This window comes from Phoenix dactylifera, chromosome 4 (genome assembly GCF_009389715.1).
Source record: "Phoenix dactylifera cultivar Barhee BC4 chromosome 4, palm_55x_up_171113_PBpolish2nd_filt_p, whole genome shotgun sequence".
NCBI lineage: Eukaryota > Viridiplantae > Streptophyta > Magnoliopsida > Arecales > Arecaceae > Phoenix > Phoenix dactylifera.
The window spans coordinates 12852844-12879334 of record NC_052395.1 but is presented as its reverse complement, the minus strand read 5'-3'; the positions used below and the strand labels follow the sequence as shown (position 1 = coordinate 12879334).

The 26491-nt window shown below is 45.4% G+C and overlaps 1 protein-coding gene across 1 annotated transcript; it reads right to left on the bottom strand.

Annotated features, from left to right (window-relative positions):
- Positions 1-10225: 10225 nt before the first annotated feature.
- On the bottom strand, positions 10226-12440 carry LOC103712686 (eukaryotic translation initiation factor 3 subunit D-like). The gene has a single exon (XM_008799273.4). The coding sequence runs from the start codon at positions 12293-12295 to the stop codon at positions 10502-10504; it is 1794 nt and encodes a 597-aa protein (XP_008797495.2). The 5' UTR covers positions 12296-12440; the 3' UTR covers positions 10226-10501.
- Between the last annotated feature and the right edge of the window lie 14051 nt (positions 12441-26491).

Sequence of the window (26491 nt, the reverse complement as noted above, 5' to 3'; positions counted from 1 at the left end):
CGGGCCTAGGGGTCCAAGCCAAGCCAGACCTGTAGGCCCACGGCGAGACGATCCCTATCAGGCCTCCCGAGGCGCTAGAGGGGCCCTTCCAGTATAGGTCACCTTGTCCGGGGCTGGGCTCATTTCCCATGTTGGGCACGTCGAGCGAGCCGCGACCATGGGACGCCCATAAGGGCTTTGGGAGTGGCCCAGATAGGGTCTTTGAGTTTGGCCCTTTGCCCCCGACCTCGGGTGTGCTGGAAGATGCTACCCTAAGCAGGTGCAAGGCGGGGGGCCACCCCGCTCCGTACTTGGAGGGGAGCACGGCCAAGCCACTGTCGCCAGGAGGGGGCATGGACCATCTACTGTCGCGCAACATGTCAAAGCGGCGGTTATGAGTGTCGCGCCCATTGCATGTGATGGGGAGGAGGAGCGGGGTAGTCTGGGCATCGAGCCTGAGGCTGCCGCCGCGACCCTAGGGAAGGATGAGTCTGAGGCCGACTATGTGGACTGTGATCCATGATGATTCTAGCTTGGAATTGTAGGGGGTGGCCAAGCCGTCCTTCATGTCTTCCTTTAAGCAGTTAGTGCAGGTCCACTGTCTGGAGATCTATTTCCTCTGTGAGACTCAACTATCTGAAGAGGAGCTTAGACGACTGAGGCGACGCTTGGAAAGGGACTGGGAGACCTATGCAGTCGATTCCCAGAGGTTGTCAGGAGGCATTTTGGTCCTGTGGAGGCGAGGAGTGGCGACATTTGATGTTTTCCACAAATGCCCCCAACAGGTAGTCGTGATTGTGTCAGAACCTGATGCTGCTCCGTGGGTGCTGTGTGATGTGTACGCGAGCACAAATCACAGTGTTAGGAGAGTCCTCTGGCAAGAGATCACCAACCTGGCCGCCCAGGGCATCCCGACGGTGGTGGTTGGTGACTTTAATTGTATCCAGAGTGAGAGTGAGAAGCGGGGAGGTGCAGCCTTCACGGATAGAGTGGATAGAAGGAAGTTTCGTGATTTTGTGTCGCGGAACGACCTAGTAAACTTAGATTTCTCCGAACCACAGTTTACCTGGTGCAATAAGCAGTTAGGCAGTGCTAGGGTTTGGGAGTGATTAGCTAGGGCCTTTGCGTCCCCAGATTGGATCCTTCGATTTCCTACCTGCCGGGTCAGTCATCTACCTCGGATTGCCTCAGACCATTATCCTCTGCTACTCTCACCTCATCGGGACCCACTCATCATAGCCTCTTCCACTTTGAAAAGGTCTGACTATCGTACCTCCAATCTTGGGATATTGTTCGCGACGCATGACGCATCCCGGTGCAACGGGTCTCGCGCAGACTAGAGTTGACCAAGAGGCGTCTTCGCCGTTGGAATCGCGAGGTTGTGGGCAATATTTTCCGCGACTAGAGGGAGTAGAGTCCTCGATCGCTGAGTTGCAAAGGAAGAAAGACCTAGGAGGCGTGCTTCCAGAGGACGATATCGCCGATCTTCGGGGGTTACTAGCGACTCATCATTCGCTGCTACGGCAACATGAGATTTTCTAGCGACAGAAATCTCGTGTGCAATGGGCGAGTGAGGATGATCGTAATACTAGCTTTTTTCATCGGTCGACGGTCATTCAAAGACAGCGGAGCATGATCCATTCTCTGTGAGATGGGTCTGGCCATCGAGTGGAGGGTGAGCCTGCTATCCGACAGACCTTACTTGACTTTTTCTGCACCAGATGGATGGAGGATGAGGAGGCTAGTGATGGAGACCGCTCTCTGAGGGTGGATGTGGGTATTGGTGATGTTGAGAGGGCATCCCTGATCCGACCGGTGTTGGCACAGGAGGTGCAGGAAGCAGTCTGGGCCTTGGCAGCAGACAAGGCCCCGGGATTTGACGGTTTCCCCCCTTTCTTCTTTCGGCAGTATTGGGGTATTATTCGTCGAGCTGTGGTGGAGGCTATCCAGTATTTCTTTACCCAAGCAGCGATGCCTGACGATTGGAATGCCACTTTCATCACGCTTATACCTAAGCGTCAGGATGCGGCTGAGCCTAGTCACTTTAGACCCATTAGCTTGTGCACAACCTTATATAAGGTTGTGGCGAGAATAATGGTGGGCATGATGAAGCCCCTTTTGCCTAGTATCATCAGCCATAAGCAGTAGACTTTTGTAGCTGGTAGAAATATCTCCCACAATGTTATGTTGGCCGAGGAAATGATGTGGGATCTTCAGCGAGCACCAAAGCGGCGCAGCTTGATGGTAGTCAAGCTGGATATAGAGAGGGCTTATGACAGGATCAAGTGGAGTTTTCTCCAGCGGGCACTAGAGACGTACGGTTTCCATAGGCGGTGGATTGGATAAGTCATGGGGTGCGTCCGAGGGCCAAAGTTTTTTTATCTTGGTCAACGGCACACCATCATCGTTCTTCGAGTCCACCATGGGGTTGTGGCAGGGATGTCCCTTATCCCCATATTTGTTTATTATCTGTGCTGATATTTTGTCACGTGCTTTGCAAAGAGTCTGCGCCAGCCGGGAGCTGGAGGCCTATATTACAGCACCGGGGGACCGATCTTTCTCCCACTTATTTTTTGCTGATGATTACCTTCTCCTGATCAGGGCACGGGTTTCTGAGGCACGACTTCTTCGTAGGGTGGTGGCGGACTACTGTGCGGCGTCCGGTCAGAGAGTGAACTTCCTGAAGTCAGCCATCTCTTTCAGCCCCAACACGGAGACCAGAATCTGACAAGAGATTCGGGGGATACTGCAGATACCAGAGCAAGAGGGGACACTAACCTACTTGGGAGTCCCCATTACTGGCCAGCGGCTATGGGTGGCAGAGTGTTCGGGCCTGGTGCAGCGGGTCTAGAGTAGGTTGGAGGGATGGAGAGTGTCTTCCCTATCCATGATGGGGAGACTGACATTGATCAGATCGGTGTTGGGATCCATACCGGTGTATCTCATGGCCAACACTATGGTGCTGAAGACGATTCTGTTGAGGGTCGAGCGTCTTCTTCGGAGCTTCTTATGGGAGCCACACAGTGGGGGCCACGGAGTGCATCTGGTGGCTTGGGAGTAGATTTGCCTTCCTACCAGTGAGGGTGGTCTGGGGGTGCAGTCCCTCCTAGAAAGGCGTGAGGCTTTCATGGCTCGGCACGCGGTTCGATTTATGCTAGAGCCACACAATCTTTGGAGTCAGGTAATGGCAGCCAGATATGGTCGAGGGGTCTTAGAGATGGCACGGAGGGGTCGCCGAGTCTTCTTCCTGTGGTGCGAGATTGGGAGGTACCTGCCGACTGCATCAGCAAACACTAGGTGGTTGATAGATGACGGTCGGAGCATTGATGTAACCAGCGATCCGTGGGTGGACACCCTTCCCCTGAGGCGTTGGCGACCATGGTTGATACAGAGGCAGTAGAAGGGCTACAGGTGTGCGACCTCCTAGCAACAAGAGGAGCAGAGTGGGATGAGGCTAGACTCCGACAGCTGTTCGGGGTACACCTAGCTGCGAGGATTCGGTCTCTTTCATTACCAGGATGTGCGGGGCTGGATGTTAGGATTTGTGGTACCTCGAGCCAGGCCAGTGTCAGGCTGAGAGACCTCTCCCGTGTTATCCAGCTGGAGCATGAGTCGAGGCCGAATTGTACTTGGACCTGGAGGTCCGGACTCCACCCGAGGGTAGCCCTCTTCTTATGGAAGGTGTTTTGGGACCGCCTTCTGACGAGAGCAGTGCTGAGCAGGCGTGGCTGGGGGATCCCCGCAGAGTGTGGAACATGTGGAGCTGAGTCGATGGACCATGTGCTTTTCCAGTGTACATGGGTGAGATCGACATGGCAGTGGACAGGGATCCCGCAAAAGACTCGGAGCGTGAGGCTATAGTTCCTTCAGGTGATACGGCAGTGGCTGGCCAGTTCGAGGACTTGTCAGGAGGCTATCAGAGCGACTTGCACAGCATATCAGATCTGGCTGGCAAGGAACGCTCGTACTCTCGACGAGCGTAGGGTGTCACCGAGGTTTGTTGTGGAGCTTGCTCGAGCACAGGCCATGGAGATCAGGCCCACCCCTTCTTCAGATAGACCTTTGACAGCTCGGGACATCTAGGGTTCCTTTTCTACTCCGGCACCTCCTCAGACAGTGTTTTTTACCTGGGAGCCCCCACCCCCGACTTTCCTCAAGGTCAATTTCGATGGATCAGTGTTGGATGGTGGTACGCGGGGCGGTGCAGGCTTTGTCATACGGAGCCCGCACTCCAGGATGGTGACAGCAGGTGGTTGCCAGCTGTTTAACACGTCGGTTTCGAGGGCAAAGCTGCCTAGGCAGGTCTGCGTCATGCGCGGATGGTGCTGCAGGCCAGTTTGTTCATTCTGGAGGGCGACTGGCCACGATTATCGGGTGGATTCATAAGGGGTCGAAGGGTGACGGCACAGACCACCCCTTGATCCGTGACATAGGGATGATGATGAGAGATGGAGGGCCTTCCAAACTAAGCATGTATTCAAAAAAGCCAATGGGGTGGTCGACTGGGTGGCTGCCCACACGGCCCATCACTCAGGGTAAACCATTTGGTTAGGGGAGGAGAAGCTATCACTAGCACTCCACGAGTTGTTATATTTTGACTTGCTTGGATGTATTCGTACACGCACTATATGAAGCACCCGCTTTAAGCGGAAAAAAAAAGAAGATCACATGCCTCACCTTCCATTATTATCTTCTTTTTCTTAATCAGCTACATTCATATAAGGCGGGTGTGAACTACCATTATACCAAAAAAAAAAAAAAGCTATATAATAAATAGTATATTTATCTTAAGGTATTCAATCAAACTCTTAATATTTATCTTAAAGTATTCTCCCATCAGCTGACAGCCGTTTAGAAATGTAACATGTGAAGCTCTTTATATCGTATTTCATGCGAGAAGCAACAACTGACAAAACGCCCACTGCTATACTAAGGTTAAAACCTCCCAAGCTCCAAAATTAAACACAGGGCAGGATCACCGATGACTCGTCAGAGGAACCTACTCAGTGGTATCCAATGGAGACATAGTGATCCAATACACTCCGGCAGATCATTTAGTCATTTAACATCCCTAACTCGGGTTCTAAGTCATCGGATACACGTCTTACCTTACTAATGACATGTACCCGTTAACTCTCTTTCCCCTAGTTTGGAATAATAACAGATTAGTCACCGGTCACTGGCACCTAAACTTTTAAATTGAGTCATCCAAAATCACATCTTTAAATTCACCTGACTCATAAGTAAATGACACTTTCAGCATAAAAGAGTCCAGCATGCTATCCAAAATCATATTCGTCCACCAAGATTTTGGCCTTCCCTTCTGGTCCACAATCAACTAGACAATACCACACCTTGGTTTCTGGCTAATCCTTCTGGTATCAAGCAAGCAATGCCACAGAACAGCAAGGAACGACCTAGTTTCATAGCTCAAGTATGACATTACTGCAAATATCTAAATAGATAGGGCAAACATGAGAAATGGTGAGAATTGTATATGCAACAGCTACAGGATAATGAAATGAAACTGCCGAGATATTCAAGAGCCAAGAAATACGGGACCATCCCAATGTGTTCCTACTTTAAATCATTAACTAGTAAGGAAACATGAAATCTCATCAGGACCTATTAGTCATTAACTGGAAATATAAGCAAGGAAGTCCAAGAGTTCTTGCCCAAGAAAAAGAAGAAAATGGCACCACATAATCATATAGAATACCTTTAAGCACCAGAGGTTCCATGTCAACAAGGTCAGCCAAAAAGCAAAGACTAGAAAACATGGAGTAATCTTACAAAAAAGAGGAAGAGGAGACCCCCTTAGAAGAAGGGAGAAGAGAGGATATGTTGGAGCAAAAGGAGGTGAACAAACAGAGAGAGAGAGGAAAAGGGAAGAAAAATTAATTAGACTAGAGGGAGGAAAAGGGAAGAAAAAGCAGCAGCAAAAAAACAGAGAGGAAAAAAAAAGTTGGAGGAAAAAAGAGAAGGGCTGAGAAGTAATTAGACTAGAGAAGAAAAGGGAAGAAAAAGAAGCAGCAAAAAAAAAGGAAAAAAGAGAAGTTGGATGCACATAGGAGATTTCCAGATTTAATTCATTGAATAGTGAATTCCAAGTTACAAGACTTGAACTGAGCCCAATAAATACAACTGCAAAACCATTGGTTCAACATCAAATGTGTGATAGTTTTCAAACTATGGAATTATGAAACAGAATTTCTGGAACTAGGGGAAACTTGCAATTTCACATTCAGTACCATTCAAAATGCATGTTGAACTATGCTGTTGTTTATTAAGCAACGCACTACTCAACAAGATCTAAATGAAAGAGAAGATTTTCCTACAGTTCTTTATCCTGCATGCAAGGCACTCCCTGCTCTTTCCGAGTTCGTAATTGTCCTAACCTACAACTTCCTTTCCAAGACCTTGTTTTATCTCATTCTGGGTGCTCTTCTGCTAGTCTTTTAACTTCTTAAAAGGCTAGATTTCAGGTTCTGGGTTCAAATCTTGCACGATGCATTCTTAAGAATTTGGACTTAGATGATTATAATATAGGTGGGTCATCCCTTCTCCCTCACGAAAATTAAAAGAAAACAAAAGGAAACATAAACGTAAAGATATCTGTGCTTGTCCTACTTGTGCAGAACTTGTCCACAACTATTTAATAGAGTTCTTTTATCTTAGATAATGTTTGTATAAATCTGCAAAGCTGAAAATATACAAAATCATCATATCTGATCACAAATAAACATGCATCTGATTACCATGATAATCTTCCTGATGCGAAAAAGAGCACTCATTTTACATAAGCTAGATATATTTGCCTAAAGATGGTCTATCAGTTTTGAAGATATGAAATTCAAAGGATACAATGTTGTCACTTTTTATTATTTGGAGACACAATTTTCATAAATCAGAAACCCTATGTTTTCCCTCGAATTTAATTTCATTAAACAGAATCGACATGGATGCAACCTCCTCATAATTATCTAGAAAATGGTTGAAGGCAATCCCTGAGAAGAAAGGTACATTCGGTTTCCATCTTAACCCAAATCACCTTGGGGGACTCTTCGAGCCCTCAGCAACAATCTCCCTTGGTCAGTTTATTAGTTTTACTAGTTTGTGGATGATAAAACTATACTACAACTCATCCCAAGTCTTCATCATGAAGTATTCCAAAAGTGTGAAAAGGAACTTAGTAACTTTCAATATCCTTAAAGTAGATAAATGCAGCATGAGAAGCATCCAGTGTCACTTTACAAGGAAGAAAGTGATTCAACTCTGAAATCTCTTCTTCTATGCGTAAAAAACTACCCTAGTCTTCTTAGAAGAATTTATCTTGCTTTCTTGATTTATGCTCTAAGCTATCACATTGATAAGCAACAGAAGGCTGACAAAGCAAATTTTCTCTTACATTATATCTTAAATTGTCATTCATTTATTTTAGATTGCCCTTTATTCAAGCAAACAGCCGCAAGAATCATTTGTAATTATAAGTACATATAAACAAGCAATTGAACTCACTAATAATTTAGAACTCCAGAAAATAGTTGAAATTGGTATTAGTTGGTCTCAAATCGCTTCCCTCAACATTATCAATTGAAGTACTTCTCATATTCAAATGAGAAAGCAAGGTTTTAAGTGTTGCAAGTTGGCCATGTTGCCATGAGAGTGCTTGGCAAGCATGTATACCAGTCCCCTCCTGGCTAGCAGAGTGGCTGGGCATGCAAACATGTAACATGTTGATCCAGCACTTGCATGTTAAATAACATACAACACAGACCAGTTCAAGTTAGCACCATAATCCTTGCAATAAAACATTGATATGAATTGATATAACAAAATGACACTTCTTCCAGTTAATATATTACTTCTCTGTATAATACTCCAGAGACTGCCCAAAGATGTTGCTCTTGCATCTCTTTATGGGTATGAACATTGTCAAAGCAACTTTTACAAACTCCAAGACTTGGCACCTTATCCAAATAATAGATAATACATCCTCTTCTGGTCCATGAGTTCCTGAGTATGCTGCATGCTTCTCAATTTGCAACGATTAACAGTCTACACATTAATCAAAAATACAAAGACCAATCACTTTAGTTTAATAAAGTTCCGAATGCTTCAACATGCATGTTCCCTCGAATCCTTAATTGTCATGAATTCCACAAGGGCCTGTTTGGATGCCTAGATAAGCCATCAGCGTATAAGTTCCAATTGGTATTGTTGCCATCTCAAAAAGATGAGGGCAAGCAGCAAAGCAACTAGCTGAGGGGACTTTCCGAGCACCAACCCCCTTTTTAAAGATAATGGATTCTAATACCAAAGAATTTTAGTTATCCCTAAACTACAAGGATTAGGGAGCTTAAGATTTTTCCAATAGACGAAGAACTCACCACCTGGCTAGGTTCTTCTCATCATTATCAAGAAATATTCAAGGTATAAATTATATGGCCTTCCAAAAGCCCCTAAATGAGGTGTCCATCAGCAATCAAAGATATTTCAATCTGTGATTATTTACCTGAATCATAGCTTCCTTGAAAAGAAGCCCACACATGGTATTAAAACCAACAATATTATCAATCCTCAAGCCAACTAATGGTACAATTATTATGCTCATCTATTTTGGCTAGGTCATAGAATCCACAATATTGAACAATCACACACTTGCTCAAGGCTTCGCATATGGGAACTTGTTAATTAGGCTCTTAACCAAAATTAAAACTTCATGGTGTAATTTCTCTATGGAGTGGCGCATGATAACATGGACACTGCATCTCTTGACTCCCTATTACTTCCAAGCTAAAGATTTATCACAATGTGTTTTCTCCTTCCGTAAGGTCAAAAGTCACACAAAAATCCTTTCTTTCAATCCCCTTTTCAACAAGCAATCAAAACTTGGAAGCATACAAAAAATGAATTCCCCAATCGCAATTTCACTTTCGCCCAAAAAATATGCAATTTCACTTGAATTATGGCTTCTTGCACCTCTTACTGCCCACACTCAAGCAATTACTAAAACACTTCCTTATGGTCCCCCCCCCCCCCCTCCTTCATGGATGATATTGATCACTATTCACTAGCTTCATTACTGCAACTACAATCCTCCAGCACAGGTGGTAGCCAGAAAAGGCACTTGATTCCATGAATTTCACTCTCCTGAGTACTGATTAGAGCTCCTTCTCACACACACATCAAGAGCTAGATAGGTCCTTATGGATACCATATGTTGCTCTATCAGTCTTCACCAAGAAAGCATGTTAGCCTATAATGACTGAACTCTAAAATTTTGGTTCATAATCTGAATCAGCAATGATCCTCCCATGGTTTTAAACAATGTGATGCGAAAATAGCTGTTACAAGGTCTTGTAAACAACAAATTCTGAGAAGCTTTAGCGGAGATTGTATCATAGAACACTCTATACTCTTCCTGTAATTAGACTAGGAGGCCAAAGGAAAAGCCACTACAAAGATCTTATTTTTATGACGTGAAATTTTTCTGGTGTCATAGTAAAATCAAAATGTACTTGCCATTACCAGCTTTTTAAATTCTGTTGAACAGTCCTAGCCAACCCATGTGGCAACTTTCTCGCATTATCAATAATTTTAGAAATCTCCTCCAAGATACATGTGCGTCTTGGTTTGCTGTTCCCCTTAAGAAAACAACAGGGCACCCATTTATTGGTAAAAATATACTAAGACTTGTTGCAGTTTTGTAAGTTTGCCCACTTTGCTAGCATCCATTGCTGCCAAGGAGAAGGCTAGCTTTCTTGTACTAAGAAAATTTACTTGAATGAAATTAGCCTAAGAGTTTTCTACTAAACAGAGAAATCTAACATTCCCTTGACAATAAAGCTTAACACAACACATTTTCCTTCTGTAGGGGCATACCAGAATGCAAAGAAAAACAATTATTACAGTATAGATCTTTTTTACTAGAACATAGAACAAAGTATTAAGAGCATATCTGAAAGATGATAACTGGCAAAACTTCTTCAAAACTTGATAAGTTAAGAAGTCAAAAGCCTCCTACAACACTACTGCAGGTAACCAGAAAGTCATTCATAAGAAAATTCTGGCTCGGCTACATCATTATATCAAAAAGCAAATAAACACATCAACAAACCCATAATCATAACCAGCAAAATTGTATCCTGGAGAATGAAGAAAGAATATAAAGGCCAAAGTGTTAAAAAAGGTCAGAAAAAAATTTAGGTTGGGACAAGCATAGAGAGAGAGAGAGAGACATATATTGCTAATAAATATTCTCCTCATAGCATGGCAAGCCACGTCATCCTCGCAAAGTTATTTTTTTTCCTGTTGACAAAAAGAAAGCCTCGGCCATAAAAGTTGAGGCTCATCAATTAAGCATGATATAAAAGAAGATAGTCCCCTCACAAATCAAAACAACATGAGTACTAATATATTGCAATAATAGATATATAGATAATCCTTGACGCCAGAACTCATAATTACTAGACCAAGATTTCAAAAGACTCAATTAGGAAGGAATAATTGCTTGTACCCTTCAAACGGTAGCAGCAGTAGCATCCTTCTCACCCTCAGCAGCTTCACCAGCAGCAGCAGCAGAAGCAGTGGCCTCAGCTTCAGCCACAGCATCCATGATGCTGGCAGGATCTTCCTCCTCTGTAGGTGGCTGTACCTGCTCTTCCTCGGGCAGCGGCTCCTCCACATAGTCATTCTCAAATGCATCTGCAGGCACCTCATAGATCCTAACCTGGGGCTTCGCGGGGTCCTTCACAAGCACATACTTACCCTCATTGAGCTTCATGCAGATGTCCACAATCGACTTGACGATCCCCCACATGTTTGAGGTGTTGAGATTGATCTGGGCAGCGAAATCCCTTGGCTTGTACCCGACAACGCTGAGGATCACATGGTTGTAGTGATCCCTGGGGTGGACCCTCGAGACATACCCAAGCTTCATCAGGTCAGCGCTTGCGAGGAGGGCCTGGGCGGTCCACTTGGCAAGCTTGTTGGCATTGTTCTTGAGCTCGGTGGCGAGCACAGCCCCCCTCTGGGTCTCAAGCTTCTGCCTCCAGTCGACGCCCGAGTACTTGGGATCAAACTCATTGAGGGCATTGAGAGTCATGAAGGAGCGCTGCCCCTTCACGTCGGCCACAGCATGGACCTCGCAGCGGGCAACCAGGTAGGTGTCATCATCAAGCTTCCAGCGGCGATAGCGATAGGCAACGGAGGCGACGTCCTCGCCCTCGGCAGCGAAGGGGTTGGGCTCGTCGAAGGTGACCTTGTTGCCGTCACGGAGGAGGACCTGCTGGGAGAAGTTCTGGTTGACGTAAGTGGCCTCGATGGCAAGGGAGTGGGCGGAATTGATGTCCTCCTTGGCGTCAGGGAGGGGCTCCTGGGAGGTCTCGTTGACGGAGAGGAGGTCGAGCTGGGAGCCGTCACGCTTGTCGAAGAAGAGCTTGTTGCCGACGCGCTGGATGACGATATCCCAGGAGTAGACGGAGCGGGGAGAGCACATGAGGGCGGAGAGGATGGCGTCAGTGGCGAAGACGGTGGCCTTGTCGTCGGCAGCGAGGCGGCGGATGACGGGATCATCGGTGGTGGTGACCTTGAAGAAGTTGCGGGACTTGAAGCGCTCGAGCCGGCGCTCGTTCTTGGGGTTGATGCGGTCGAAGGAGCGGTCGTAGAACTCAAGGGCGCCGCAGACGAGGAGGTCCTCGGGAGGGTCAGGGACAGCAAAGGAGAGCTTGGAGAAGGTGGAGAAGGGGATCTGGTCGAGCATGGTCCACTCGGGCTGGATGTCGACGGAGGATTTGAGGGCGGGGGAGTCACGGCCGCGGGCGGCGCCGGCGGCGGGCCCGGAGGCGAAGGAGCGGTGGAGGTGGTAGAGGCGGTCGCGGCGGGCGCGCTCCTTCTCGGCCTCGCGCTTCCGGGCCTCGACCTCCTCGTCGCGGCGCTGGGGGAGCTGGGGGCGCTGCTGGAAGCGCCAGCGGGGGCCGAACTTGGGGCGCGGGGGGGGCTTGCCGTCGACGAGGCGGAAGGAGGAGTCATCGTCGGCGACGGCGGCGAGGGCGGAGGACTCGTCGAGGGCGAAGTCGAAGACGGCGTCGCGGCCGCCGCCGCCGGCGGAGCGGGCGGCGGGGTTGTTGAAGTTGGGATTGCGGGTCCAGTCGGCAATGCGGCCCAGCTTCTCCGACCTGGAGAAGGGGGCGAAGGGGATGTTCGCCTGGTGGGTTCCGCCACCCTCGCGCTTCGGGAAGAGGGGCGCCGCCGGCATGTCCGGCGGTCCCCATCCGTCGGGGTTGAACGGCACGACGCCCACGTCGAATCCCATCACAAAAGCTCCTCTTTCTAGGTCCGCTCTCTTTCTCTTCCTCCTTCGCCTTCTAGGGTTAGGGTTAGGTTTCTTTCTCTCTCCGGACAACGGCGGGGAGAAGAGGGAGCGAAGATCAGTGCAGAAAGAAAAGCCAGGGCTTTGTTTTGAGGGTTGGGGCGGCGGGTTGAAGGACAGTAACATTTGTCACGTGCGATGCACGTGACGGAAAAAGAACGGATGGATTGATTGATGGGATGATCTCTCTTACGATAAACACACGCTAGGTTTTGAGTTTCACGGCTTATTCCACTACGTTAAGCTGTTGGAGAGCTGGAAAAATTGAGGTGCGATTTTGTTAAATAGCGGTATGTACACAAACGCTCCACGTCTTTGATCTGGGTTTGCATGGCTTCTGGGCCGTTGGGATATAATTCTGATGGAGGGTAAAATTCTGGGCCGTTGCGGGACGGGGGCCGGGCCCAGGTCACGGATTAGTTGATTTATTATTGTATTAAGCCAACTAGAAAGTGGAAACCACTATGCCCGTTTGGGGAGTTGTTGCCTGTTGGCAGTAGTATTTTTGAAAGTAGAGTTTTTATAAAAAAACAGTTTATTATTTGATAACTATATTTGTAAAGTGTTGTTATTTGTTGGCAGTAGTATTTTTGAAAGTAGAGGTTTTATAAAAAACAGTTTATTGTTTAGTAACTATAATTGTAAAGTGTTGTGCCACTTTAATATTTATTTGATAAATAAACTGAAAAAGTACATTTAGAATGACAAAATGACCATAAATAATATTGTATAGTATTATACAACAAAGCATAATAAAATATAATATATATTAATATATAAATATATGATATATAGTATAATATTATTGTAATGTAATATAATATTATTATAATATAGTAATATAATATTGTATACTATAGCATAATAATTTAATATAATATTAAATTATTTAACATAACATATCAATGTATTATGATATATTGTAATATAATATTATATTTATAGTATAATACAAGAATAAAAATATAATATATTATAATTATTAGTATAAATTATTTTTTATAATATAATAAATTTTCTAGCTATGTGATAAAATTGATTAAATTATTAAAGGGATATTTGTGTAATTATTATATTTTATCATGGATATTTTAATCAAAAAAACTGCTTTCTGACCGGGTCTAAAGTACTTTTTCGGAAAGCTCCAAAATGCCCAAAAAACTATTTTTAGCTTTCTGGAAAAGGTAGAACAACTTCCCGAAATTTTTACCAAACATCTTTATTTCATCTAAAAGTATTTTTGGAGAGATAGAAAATACTTTTTGGCCGTCCAAAAGTTCCCTCAAATGTGACCTACATGATACCTCATCAAATATCCCTGCACCAACTTTGGCAAAATTTTCACTGCATGATTGATGCACCCACACGGATGGCTCCGTCAAATTGGCTCCCAAAGTCCACGCTACCTGGTTTGATAGGGGGTATAACTCAAAGTAACTGCCAAACAACAAAAAAAAAGGGTTTAGGAATAAAAGTTATATCATTTAGAAGGTATAAGTGGGCTTAGACGATAAATTTCTACTCAAGCAAAATAGAGTTATACCATGAAATAGGAAAAGCTTATCTCCCTATTTGCACCTATCCAGTCTTCTACCCCAGAAAAAAAAAATTTGTTTTTATAATAAAATCTATATCCATCATGACATTTAATGCATTTTATTTCTTTACTTGCCTCCTGCACTTATCTCGCCAGCCAAATACCCAAAATTTCCTATTTTATTATATAATGTCTGTCTCTCCACATGATAAGATATAAGCTTTCAAAATTTATTTGGGCCATCAAACGCTATCTTAGTTATTTTCAATACTTGAAATGTTTCTTAGCCATAAGAAATTTTATCTCATCACACTTCTACTATCAAAAGAAAAACATATAGGTTAGTTCTCGTCGCTTATCCTTTTTCTAAACCCCTACCAACCAACATTAAAGCGTCACTCGTCAATATAAATAAGAGCCACCATCCCTTCAAAAGGATCAACATATCATGAATCGCCTAGCCTACATACGATGAATAAGATATTGTAATACTAATGAATTGCATGATAAAATAACATTGGTTGTATTTGACTTCTATTAGAACATTTACTAGTTAAAAACCCCAATAGGATAATGAGAAAGATTAAAATCGCTTCCTCAATGGATTTAATATCGAACAATAGTTTAAGGTATGTCGGTTTAAGTCAACTAATGATGAAAAATAATTATTTTAAATCAATACAATTTAATTAATGAATGATGGCCGTGAATGAGTAGCTCATTAAATCTCATTTTAAATTTTTTACATAATAATCCAAAATTATTTTGTGGTCAAACTTTTGATCTTTATTACGATCAATGAACCATAAAAGTACCTATCACTAAATTTTATTTTCCATATTTTCTTATATTAACTGCCGAAAAAATTTCTAGTCACTATATAGAAATACGAAAATCTAGTTCTAATATAATTAGTGAACTAGTAGGAATCTTAATTAAATTTCATTTCCTATACCTGTGGTTTGCGGACACAAAATTTGGACCTAAATATAATCTATTGTACAGATAGGGGCCTCTCTATAATTTGAACATGACTTCAGCCATTTCAGGGATACTCGAGCATACAAGATATGGATATCCTTATCTATAGGAAATTCTTGCCTTTCAAACTCAGTACCAAGTTCAGTTCACTCATATCTTCCATAAAGCAAATTAAGTTGCTGATTAACTAGCAAATATGGCTTATACTATTGTTTAGCTTTTGTAGGGTTTAGCAATTTCCTTTTTAATGTAACTTTTAAATCCAAAGAAGAGCTTTATCACCCTGGGGCAAAGACGGAGATGATGGGCATTCTAGGGATTGGGGAGCAGAAGGGCACTCTGAGCTACTTGGGGGTCTCAATCATGGGCAGACGCCTGCATAGGGCGGAGTGCATTCAAATAGAGCAGGATAACAGACGCAGACTGGAGGGATGGCAGGTCAGCGCTCTCTCCATGATGGAAAGAGTCATCCTGGTATGTTCATTCCTGAGTTTGATCCCTATTTATTTGTTGTCCCATACCATGGTGTCGTTGGCTGCATTGCGATTAATGGAGAGGTAGTTTAGGAGCTTCTTGTGAGGGCGGGCAGGTGGGAGACGGTCAACCAGCCGACCAGGAGTAGAGGTCTAGGGATTCACTCCCTAGTGGAGAGACGGGAGATTCTGCCGACCAGAGTAGCAACCATATTTCTTTTGGAGCCGAGCAGCCTTTGGTATGCCTTGATGCGGGCTAAGAACGGGGTCCAGCTGACACATCTGTATTCCATACTAGCCGATACAGTTCTTTTGTCTGGAGGGAGATCTGCGCCTGTGCCTTGGTAGTCCTACCGGAGATCATATGGGAGATTAGGGATAGTCAAGGTATCGACATTTTGGAAGATATCTAGTTCTCTGAGGTCCCGCTCCGCAGTTGGCCTACCATAATTGATGTCGACTATCTAGCGGCGCAGAGTTCATGATTTACTTACCCCGGGGGGGGGAGTGCAGGCATGGGACGAGGATCTTGTTCGATAGGCCTTCGGGGAGCAGTTGGTTGAGCACATCCTCTCTATAATGATTCCATCTATGGGGGCGGCAGATAGGAGGGTGTGGAGCATGACAAGGAGGTCGGAGGTGAGGGCCTGAGATTTAGCCCAGGTGGTTGAGAGACTTTCGACCTAATAGATTGAGGGGAGTCGGATCTGGAGGCTGCGCATCTATCCATGAGTGGTTATGTTTGTCTAGAAGGTGGCTTAGGGTTGCTTACCCACTAGAGGTACGTTGGTTCAACATAGGGCGTATGTCCCCTCCAAGTGTTCGACGTGCCCGAAGGTGGAGGAGTCCATCTTCCATGCTATCTTTGGATGCTTGAGGGCCCCTAGACTTAGGGATGTGCTTGGGGGCCCTATGATCCACGACTGGGGTGGTCTTCGACTGCGGACTTTTTGCTCTTCTTGGAGACTTCAGTGAGAAGGCCAGGCTTGCAGGGACCCCGGATCAGAGCTGCCTACCTAGCCTACCACTGTTGGTTAGATAGGAATGTTAGGGTCTTCGAAGACAACAGAGTTCATTCGAGGTTGGTTGCAGATAGGGCCCTGCATCATGCGGAGGGGATCTCCTGTGCTGTCACACCGTCACCCCTAGAGATGGCCGCAAAAATATGGGTTTCTTCTCTTGCTCACATAGCATCCAAGACCGTACATGTCTCCTAGGAGCCCCCACCCCTAGTTTTTTCAATATAAATTTTGACGGCAGTGTCTGAGAGGGAGGATGTACCAGAGGCGTTGGCTTTATTATCAGGGACCACGAGGCTCGATTGGTTGCGGCGGGAGGCCGGTGGATCTTCGACACGTCGGTGATCTGCCGAAGCTCAGGGCTGCATAAGAGGAAGTCACCTATGCGAGGCGGGTGCTGGGTGCGGATCGCATTCTGCTTAAGAGAGACTCAGCCACAGTGATAGAGTGGATACGGGGCCGGGGTCTCAGTGAGAGTTCGAGCCTGTTGCTTTGTGATATTCGTAGACTCTTAAGTGATAATGGTCTCTCATGGGCCACCCATGTCTATAGAAAGGTAAACAGTGCGGCCGATTGGGTGGCCTCATTTGCGGCCTACCACTCGGGAGGGTTTATCTAGGATGAGGGTGCATCAGTGCCTCAATCTCTTTGTCATCTTCTTTTTTTTTTTATTTTGGTGGTTGTACCTATGCCCGGCGCGTGTAAACTATCCTTGCACCCAAAAAAAAAAAGTGCTTTATCTCCCTGCTCTTTGTACATGTAATTTGGCTTCGGCCCTGCTTCTTTCCACAAAAAAAGGGATTTGTTATAGCATTTCATATCCTATATTCAGATATAGAACCATTATATAATCATTATATAGAGATACAAAATTTAAAATTAATACAATCAACAATTTGAAAAAAGGAAATTATTATTCAATTTTCTTTTTTAATTCAAAAATCATATAATTTTGAAACTAGAAAATTTATATCTAAACTATAAAGAGATCTATAACTTAGTTTCATTTCTCATGTTTCATATAACGGACATGGGAGGATTTCGATGTACCATGCTCACTAAATAGAAGTATGAAATTTAGTGTCACTCTCCTTCGATGTTCAGCTCTAGGTTTTGACTGTATATCTACGGTTTAAGTTTTTTTGGGGATATTCCTTGTTCCCACTCAAATGCAATGATGCCGGACCAAGTTTTAAATGGAAGAAGGAGAAGAGGGGAAGAGAAGGAGGAAGAAGAAGAGAAGAAGGAGAAGGGAGGAGAAGAGAAGAAGAGGAAACGTGGGGGAAAGAAATCTTTAATTCTTCATTAAAACCCTAATCAACATAAAAGTTCCCTTTAAATAGGGCCCCATAAGAACAATTAAAATAAACCCCTTACATTAAATAATTTCCCACAAATAAGCCCTAAAATGCAAATAAGCCCAGAATAAAATAAACCACAAATAAATCCTAAAACACAAATAAACCCAGAAATAACAATAAGCAAATATGCAAATAAAATGGGGACCTAGCTGATGTCCCCATCAACTCCTCCCGGGTGAGAAAAACTCGACCCTGTCGAGTGTAAATCGGGTCGGCTGTCGTACTGCTCCAGAAGATCCGGGTCAAGGCGCTGCAACTCAGCTCGCGAAATCCACGACACATCTGATTCGGGTCGACCTTTCCACCGAACAAGGTAACGTTGGTAGCTTCCTCTCCTGGTAGATATAACCTGCTCATCTAATATATGTTCTATGTGTTCTCTGTGTGCATGAAACTATGGAGGTGGAGGCTCACTAGCAGGTGCTAGAGCAGGGTGATCAACAACAGTGGATGTATCAACAAAAGGGTCAGAAAGAATGAATGTTGATTTCTTGTATGGGACTAAATCTTCAATATTAAATGTCGCACTAATCCCATAGTCTTCAGGAAGATCTACAACATACGCATTCGAACTGATTTTCTTTAGGACTTTGAACGGTCCCGCACTACGAGATTGCAACTTTTTGAACGTCCCCGAAGGAAGTCGTTCGGTCTAATTCTTACCATGACTGAATCACCTACATTTAATTCTTTATAACGTCGGTGCAAATCAGCAAAGGATTTATATTTTAAGTTATTAGAGTAAATAAGCTTCCTGATCTCCTGATGCAATGAATGCAGGTGTGAAGCAAATGATTGTGCAGACTCAGAGACTCTATGTTGATGAGACATGGGAATCAAGTCTATAGGTTGCCTAGGTTTATAGCCATTCACCACTTCAAAAGGACTCATGCCTATGGTCCTATTGACCGAACTATTATATGCAAACTCGGCAGTTGGTAACACGAGATCCCAAGTCCTAGTATGCTCACCTACCAGACATCTGAGAAGACTCCCTAGACTTCGGTTGACCACTTCAGTCTGGCCATCAGTTTGGGGATGATAGGCAGAGGAAAATTTTAATTTGGTACCCATCATGTGCCAAAGAGTTTTCCAAAAATAGCTCATAAATTTAACATCCCTATCAGACACAATAGATTTAGGAAGACCATGGAGTCTAACGACTTCATCAAAATAGAGTTTCGCAATCCTAGAAGCATCAGAAGTCTTAGAACATGGGAGAAAATGAGCCATTTTAGAGAATCAGTCCACTACTACAAAAATGGAATCGTGTTTGGTCGAGGTACGTGGAAGCCCTAACACAAAATCCATGCTAACATCTTGCCACGGACAATCAGGAACAGGTAGTGGAGTGTAAAGCCCAGTGTTCTGTTTACGTTGTTTGGCTAATTGATATGTGCGGCACTGAGCGACGATCTTGGCCACGTCTCTCTTGAGACTCGGCCAGAAGAAACGTCTTTCCACCATCTCAATGGTTTTGTCTCTCCCGAAATGCCCAGACAGTCCTCCAGCGTGTATTTCCCATACTAGAAAATCTCTCAAAGAAGTTCGAGGAATACACAAACGGTCGGAGCGAAAGAGATAATCATCGTGTAAAAAGAAATCATCGTGCTCTCTCTCTACTCCATCTCGTAAGGTCAGGTATACATTACTAAAATCGGGACAGGTGGTATATTGTTCCCTGATCCTTTCAAAACCAATTACTTCAGTGCTCATCATGGATAGGAGGAAGATCCGTCGACTGAGCGCATCAGCAGCCTTATTCTCAACTCCAGCTTTATGTTTCAGCACAAAAGTATAGGCTTGTAGAAACTCAATCCATCGGCCATGTCGAAGGTTTAATTTCTTTTGAGAATTGAGATACTTTAAAGCCTCATGGTCTGAATACAGAACAAATTCTTGCGGTAGCAAATAGTGTCGCCAATGTCGCAAAGTTTGCACTACCGCATAGAATTTCTTATCATAGGTGGAATAACGCAACCTGCCATCACTTAACTTTTCGCTAAAGAACGCGACAGGGTGACCTTCTTGGCTTAACACACCACCTATGCCAACGCCAGAGGCATCACATGCGACCTCGAATACCTTAGTGAAATCAGGGAGGCGCAAGACAGGTGCTTCGGTCATCCTATGCTTAATATCTTTAAATGCTTGGGATGCCGACTTAGTCCAGATAAAGTCTCCTTTCTTCATGCAATCTGTGATGGGAGACATTATTGAACTAAAATTCCTAATGAAGCGACGATAGAAAGTAGCCAGACCATGAAAACTACGTACCTCGGCTAAGGTCTTGGGCTCAGGCCAATCGACTATCGCGCTTACTTTTTCTGGATCAGCGGAGACACCCTTGGAAGATACTATGAATCCTAAGAAAGTGACGTGATCAGTCAGGAAGGCACACTTCTTAGGGTTTGCAAAGAAGCTTTCTTTCCGCAGGACTTCACAAACCTGCCTTAGGTGTGAGAGATGGAGCTCTTGAGTTTGACTATAAATGAGGATGTCATCAAAGTATACAACGACAAATTTGTTCAAGAAAGGTCAAAAGATCTGTGTCATCACCCTCATAAAAGTACTTGGAGCATTTGTTAATCCGAAAGGCATTACTAACCATTCGTAGAGTCCATCTTTGGTTTTGAATGCAGTTTTCCATTCATCCCCAGGACGAATCCGAATCTGGTGGTACCCACTCTTTAGGTCGATCTTGGAAAAAACTGTAGCACCAGACATATAGTCTAAAAGGTCGTCCAGCCTAGGAATGGAAAAACGATACTTAACCGTGATTTTATTGATAGCACGGCTATCGACGCACATCCTCCAAGAGCCATCTTTCTTGGGAGTGAGGAGTGCAGGTACAGCACAGGGACTCAAACTCTCACGAATATACCCTCGAGTGACGAGTTCGTCAACTTGGTGTTTCAGTTCAGTGTGCTCGTTTGGATTGAGTCTATGGTGGGGAAGATTTGGCAGTGACGCTCCAGGAATGAGATCAATTACGTGCTGGATATCACGCATTGGAGGGAGTGCCTCTGGAAGATCAGTTGGGAAGACAGAGTGAAACTCCTCCAACAGAGGAACTACGGCGGCCGGATGTTCGACATTTGACTCCACATTAATAACTCTAGCCACAAGGGCGAACACAGGTGAATGGCTTTCGATATCTTTCATTACCTCTTTCGAAGTAATGATGTGAAGTGACTCTTCTTTTTGTGGTGTAGCACCCTTCTTCTCAGGGCCGGGCTCTCTAGGAGGCAATGAATTCAGTATAATTTTCCGACCCTGGAACATAAAACTACACGAATTTGACCGACCATGAAGTGTGACGTCCCTATCGTATAACCAAGGTCTTCCTAGAATGACTTGACCTACGTCCATCGGAAGGCAGTCGCACCAAATCTCGTCTTTATAAGATAGGAATTGAATCGGGACAAGGCATCTTTCTGAAACCGAAATGGACGTCTTATCTACCCAGGCTACTTTATATGGATTAGGATGAGGGGTAGATTTCAGGCCAAGGCGAGAAACAACTCCAGACGCAATGGCATTGATGCAACTCCCGCTATCAAATAAGATTTTGCATGTTTTACCATTGATCTTAATAAGTGTATAAAATAGGGAGGTTCTTCGCCAGTCTTGTTCGGTCTTTGTTTGGGCTAGTGTGCACCTAACCACATGGAGCCTATGGTTTTGGTCATTACTATCAGTGGGCTCATTTTGGTATTCAGTCTGAACAAACTCTAATCCGGTCTTTTCATCTCCAAAGTCATCTACAAAATCCTCGATGTTTGGTTCATAGACTTCTTCGACACATTCAGTATCCTGGGTTCCTGCTTCCAGTTCAGTCATTAAATAGGTCTTGGCATTACATTGGGACGCAATATGACCAAACTTTTGGCACCTGAAACACTGGGTTTGGTTTCTTAAGGGCGGGTTGGACCCTAATATGCCTTTTCCTTTATCAGTTGATGTACTTTGAGCAGGCACCAGGAACGTCCTAGTCGGTGTTTGGCTAGAACCGGGCTGGGAAGGATGGTTGGAGAGTGGTCTGGGTTGTGGGAGATGGCTTTGATTAGGTCGGGCTCCTGGGGGTAAGAACCGAGAGTCGGTACGTCTCACCACAGGGACTCGTAAAAAACTATCCACGTCTTGAGCCAATTGGTATGCCTGGCCAAGGGTAGTAATCTCTCGGAGGATTAATTCTTTCTGGATCTCCTCACGGAGTCCGGCTCGAAACCTAGAAAGAGTAACAGTCTCCTCTTCGATTACACCGCACCTCATGTGAAACTCCTCAAATTGTGCAATGTAATCGGCAACAGTTGAAGTTCCTTGAGTTAGTTTCTGCCACCTATCCATAAGGCGTTGTCGGTAAGAGAATGGCAGATACTTCTCATTCAGTTTTTCTTTCATATCCTCCCACGTGGTGATGCGTGGAAGCCTCTGGGTCTCACGCCGATGTTCAACGTTATGCCAGTACCAGTGAGCTTGCCCAATAAGCTTCATTTTGGCAAACCGTACTTTTCTATCTTCAGTCATATCGTACCACTCAAAATAATTGTCCATGGCTGCTCTCCAATCAAGGTACACGCTCGGCTCTAATTGACCAGCAAATGTGGGGGCATCTACTCGTACGGTACGAAGTAATCGCTCATCAAAATCGCGCTGGTGATCAGGATGAAGTTGGTTCCTAGGGGGATGGGGAAAAGCTACAGGCGGTGTGGTCAAACCAAACTCGGGATAAGCTGCAACTGGGGATGATGGTTCCGGAGTCCTAGGGTGTTGTACTAGAGCACGGATCTCACGTTTGAATTCGTCTTGATCAGCTCGTATTGCAGCTAATTGTTCCAGAATATCTTGTATAACTCTGGGGTCCATGGTGGATAAAGGGGTCTGAGAGTCAGTGAGGAGGTACTCTCTACCACTACGGGTGGGCATACAGGAACTACTCTAGTTAGTGATATGATATGCAATGCTACTAATGAACCCTAATTGTCCAAATGTAATGCAGGACAACCTACTGATGCAACCCACTAATGCAACCTACTATGAATTCAGAAATCAGCAACTTTTCACAAAAATAACTTAAAATTAAATGTTACTAATTTGTACTTTGGTTATTTCAGAATTAAAGTAGAAAATTAGTCACTATAAGAAGTTAGGTTGCAAACACGTTTTACAGTCATTCAAAGTCTGAAAGTAATCTGATCTATGGATGTTGATGATATCCTGACACTACGGTGTGCTAATTTAATATTTAGATTTAATTGGTAGGTAGGACGGGTGTAGTGGAAAATGTTCTAGGTTTTGCAGTTTGACAAGAAAATAAGTTTCAAAATAGGGCTGTCATGCAAGAGAACTAGAACATATTTAGATAAGCAAGCCCAAAGGAGGAAGAACCTATTACCTGTGGTGAATGCAGTGGACCAGAATCGTCTGCTCGTGGAGTCTCGAACACGAAGTTGGCGCCGGGCAGAGCTAGCTGGAGTTTTGGACCTGCATCTACAGCACAAGGCTTCCTGGGCTGTTGAAATGGGCTGAAGAACACCCTGGCTTGGGCCTGAAACAGGGCCTGCGGCCAAGGGCCTTGGGCTGACGGACAGAATCGGGCCGTAGAGACGGACTGGGCTGGTGGCCTGCTGGACAAGTGGCAACAGGGCCAGACGGGAGGGTTTGGTGGAAGGCGGGCCAAGGAAGCCCGCGATGGTGGCTTGGATGACTGCAACAGGGGGTGGGGAAAAATGGAGTTAGGGGAAGGGGCTCGGTGCCTCTCGGCGAAAGGAGAAAACGGCAGGCGGCGGTCGGCAGTGGTAAGGAGGAGGGGCGGAGCTGCGGTGGCGTGCGACGGCGATGGAGAGGCGGTGAGCAGAGGGGCAGCGGCGAAGCAAGGAGGGTAGGAGGCAGCGGTGGTGGCAATCGGGCGGTCGCGGGAGCGGCGGGGACGACGACGGCAAGGCGGTGCAGCTCGGTGGGGAGGGAGAACACGGGAATCGGGCGATGGCGGATCTCGGCGGCGGCAAGAGGCGGCACGGGCGGAGACGGAGCGAGGCCGGCGGAGACGGCGAAGGCGGAGCGAGGCCCGAACGGCACGGACACAGGGGCGGCGCGGCTCGGTTGACGGAGGAGAGGGCGTCGGCAGCAGAGACGGCACGGCAGGGGGCGGCGGCAATGGCGTCGGCGGCGGAAACCCTAGGGTTTCCGTTCGAAAGAAACAGAGGTTAGTTTTTTTTTTTTTTTTTTGGGGGGGGGGGGGGAACACGTGCAGGTCACGTGATCCTACGGGATTTTTTTTTTTTTTTTGAACCTTAACGGGTTCGGGTTATCGGTTTCGGGTTTCGAATGAAACCCGCTCCGATAACTGTAAAACCGGCACGTGCAGATCACGTGATTTTTTTTTTTTTTTTGTTGGAGACCCGGGTTATCGGGTTGGGTAACGGGTTTAGAACTGACCCGTTACCGTAACTCCTTCTTCAACCTCCCGATCGATTCGGGAGGGCGTTCCGGCCGCTTCGGCGGTGGTTGCGGAGCGGCCGAACGGAACGGTGACAGTGGCTCCGTTGTCGGCGGCGACAGGCGGCGGCTGGTCGTGGTGGTGGCCGGGATTTCCTTGTGCGCGGTGGTCGGCGGGTGCGTCGACAGGGCCGAGGGACAAGGTCGAGAACAGGTCGGCGACGCTCTTCCTCTTTCCGGCAGCGGGAGTCACACGTGGCCCTTCGACGCGCTCCGGTGTCCGTGGTCGACGTACGGCGTAATATTCGTGCGGCCACAGGAATCCGGGAATCCGGCGACGATCGGCCATACACCGGCTGCCGGTGGTTGCAGGTGGTGGGGCAACGGCGACGACCGAGGGATCAAGTCAAATGGACGCGAGGGGGGAATCCGGTGCAGGGACTGTGGCTCTTTCTTCTCTCTCGGCTGCAGACTTTTTTTTTTTTTTTTTTTTTGCTGTTTGCTTGTGACGCTTGATCCCGGACGGCTACGGCTTAACTTCTGGGAGACCGCAGAAGAACCACCGGTGGTCTGGCGGTGGGTGGTAGAGGTGTTCACGGTGGTGACGGCTGGTGGGAAGGGCACGCAGACAGGGTTTCCCTTTGCCTCTGGTGAGAACCGAGAGAGAGAGAAGCTAGACCCCGGGCGTTGGCAGATAATCTGGCTCGTGGCTTTGGCAGCAGGGGCAAAGCCGACGGCTCTGATACCAAGTTGATGCCGGACCAAGTTTTAAATGGAAGAAGGAGAAGAGGGGAAGAGAAGGAGGAAGAAGAAGAGAAGAAGGAGAAGGGAGGAGAAGAGAAGAAGAGGAAACGTGGGGGAAAGAAATCTTTAATTCTTCATTAAAACCCTAATCAACATAAAAGTACCCTTTAAATAGGGCCCCATAAGAACAATTAAAATAAACCCCTTACATTAAATAATTCCCCACAAATAAGCCCTAAAATGCAAATAAGCCCAGAATAAAATAAACCACAAATAAATCCTAAAACACAAATAAACCCAGAAATAACAATAAGCAAATATGCAAATAAAATGGGGACCTAGCTGATGTCCCCATCATGCAACCCTCTTGTACCACTTGGAAATGATGAAGATTAATTTCCTTGGAAATCATATTGGTCGTATTCTTCTTGTGCTTTGCTATACGGCATAACCAAAAACAGAGATCGTCCAACGAGCACAGTACATGAATAGTAGATTTGAATGGATTACACCATGCCATGCACTTGAATATTTTTTACATAATTAGACATTTTTTTCCAATACATTCCTGGTATATTTGAGTTTATTTGCTGTTGTCACCCATCAACTTTAGAAGCAGACTACAAAACTGTGTTTAAGATGTCTAAAATTTAGCAACAGGATGTTTGAGCTCCTTGCCAAGATATTGGAAACATATGGCTCCAACCTGAGAAAATAAGAGAGGACACATGATGTTTATTGTTCCAAGCCTATAGCAGGGAGCACGTTAGACGCCCCATTTCTCTCTAAGGATACCACCTCGTAAGTATGGAGATTGATACTGACTAATGGCCAAAAATATTACCCCAGAGGACTAAGAACAAAACCACAGCATGAGTTATATTTGTTAGAGATTTAATGACAAATGGATGATCCAACTCTCACATTATTACTGTTACAGCATGACGTGTTGACAACCAAGGACAAAGCCACAGCAAGAGTTATCTTTGCCTTTTCTCCCTGTTTTTCTGATTGGAGCCTTTTTGATGGTTCGGGTTAGCTCATGAACTAGTGCAGGTGCAATCAGAACTCTGAAGCAACTTCCAGTTTGGATGGTGGAATAGTTTATCCAGCGACAAGATGCCTTCGACTGGATTGGTCTGGGGGGTCGAGGGGGGAGGGGGACAACCCTCTGTTACATGATATCTAGGAGATGACGGGCGACTACAAGGCTGTGGACTGGATTGCCTCCTTTGCTGCGTAGCATTCCGGCGAAATTCTCTGGACACATCAAAAAGGATCCCCCCATTACTTTGGCATTTCTTGCTTTTGGATTCTGTGGGTTGTACTCAAGCTAGAGTAGTGTAAAGAACTATCATAACCAAAAAAAAAGAAGAAGAATTTCACGAAGCAAAGCTAAAAAAAGGATGGCATTGAGAGATGGAAAGGGTTCATGGAGTGCACCATCCCTGCAATGATCGAGATAAGTTAAATCACGTTATTAATCGACAAAATCATTCAGATTACTGGTGCCAGAAGTATTTTGGCCAGCCACAATCCCTTCCTTTCCTTTTTCGGGCTGAGCTTCTTGCATAAATTTAGAT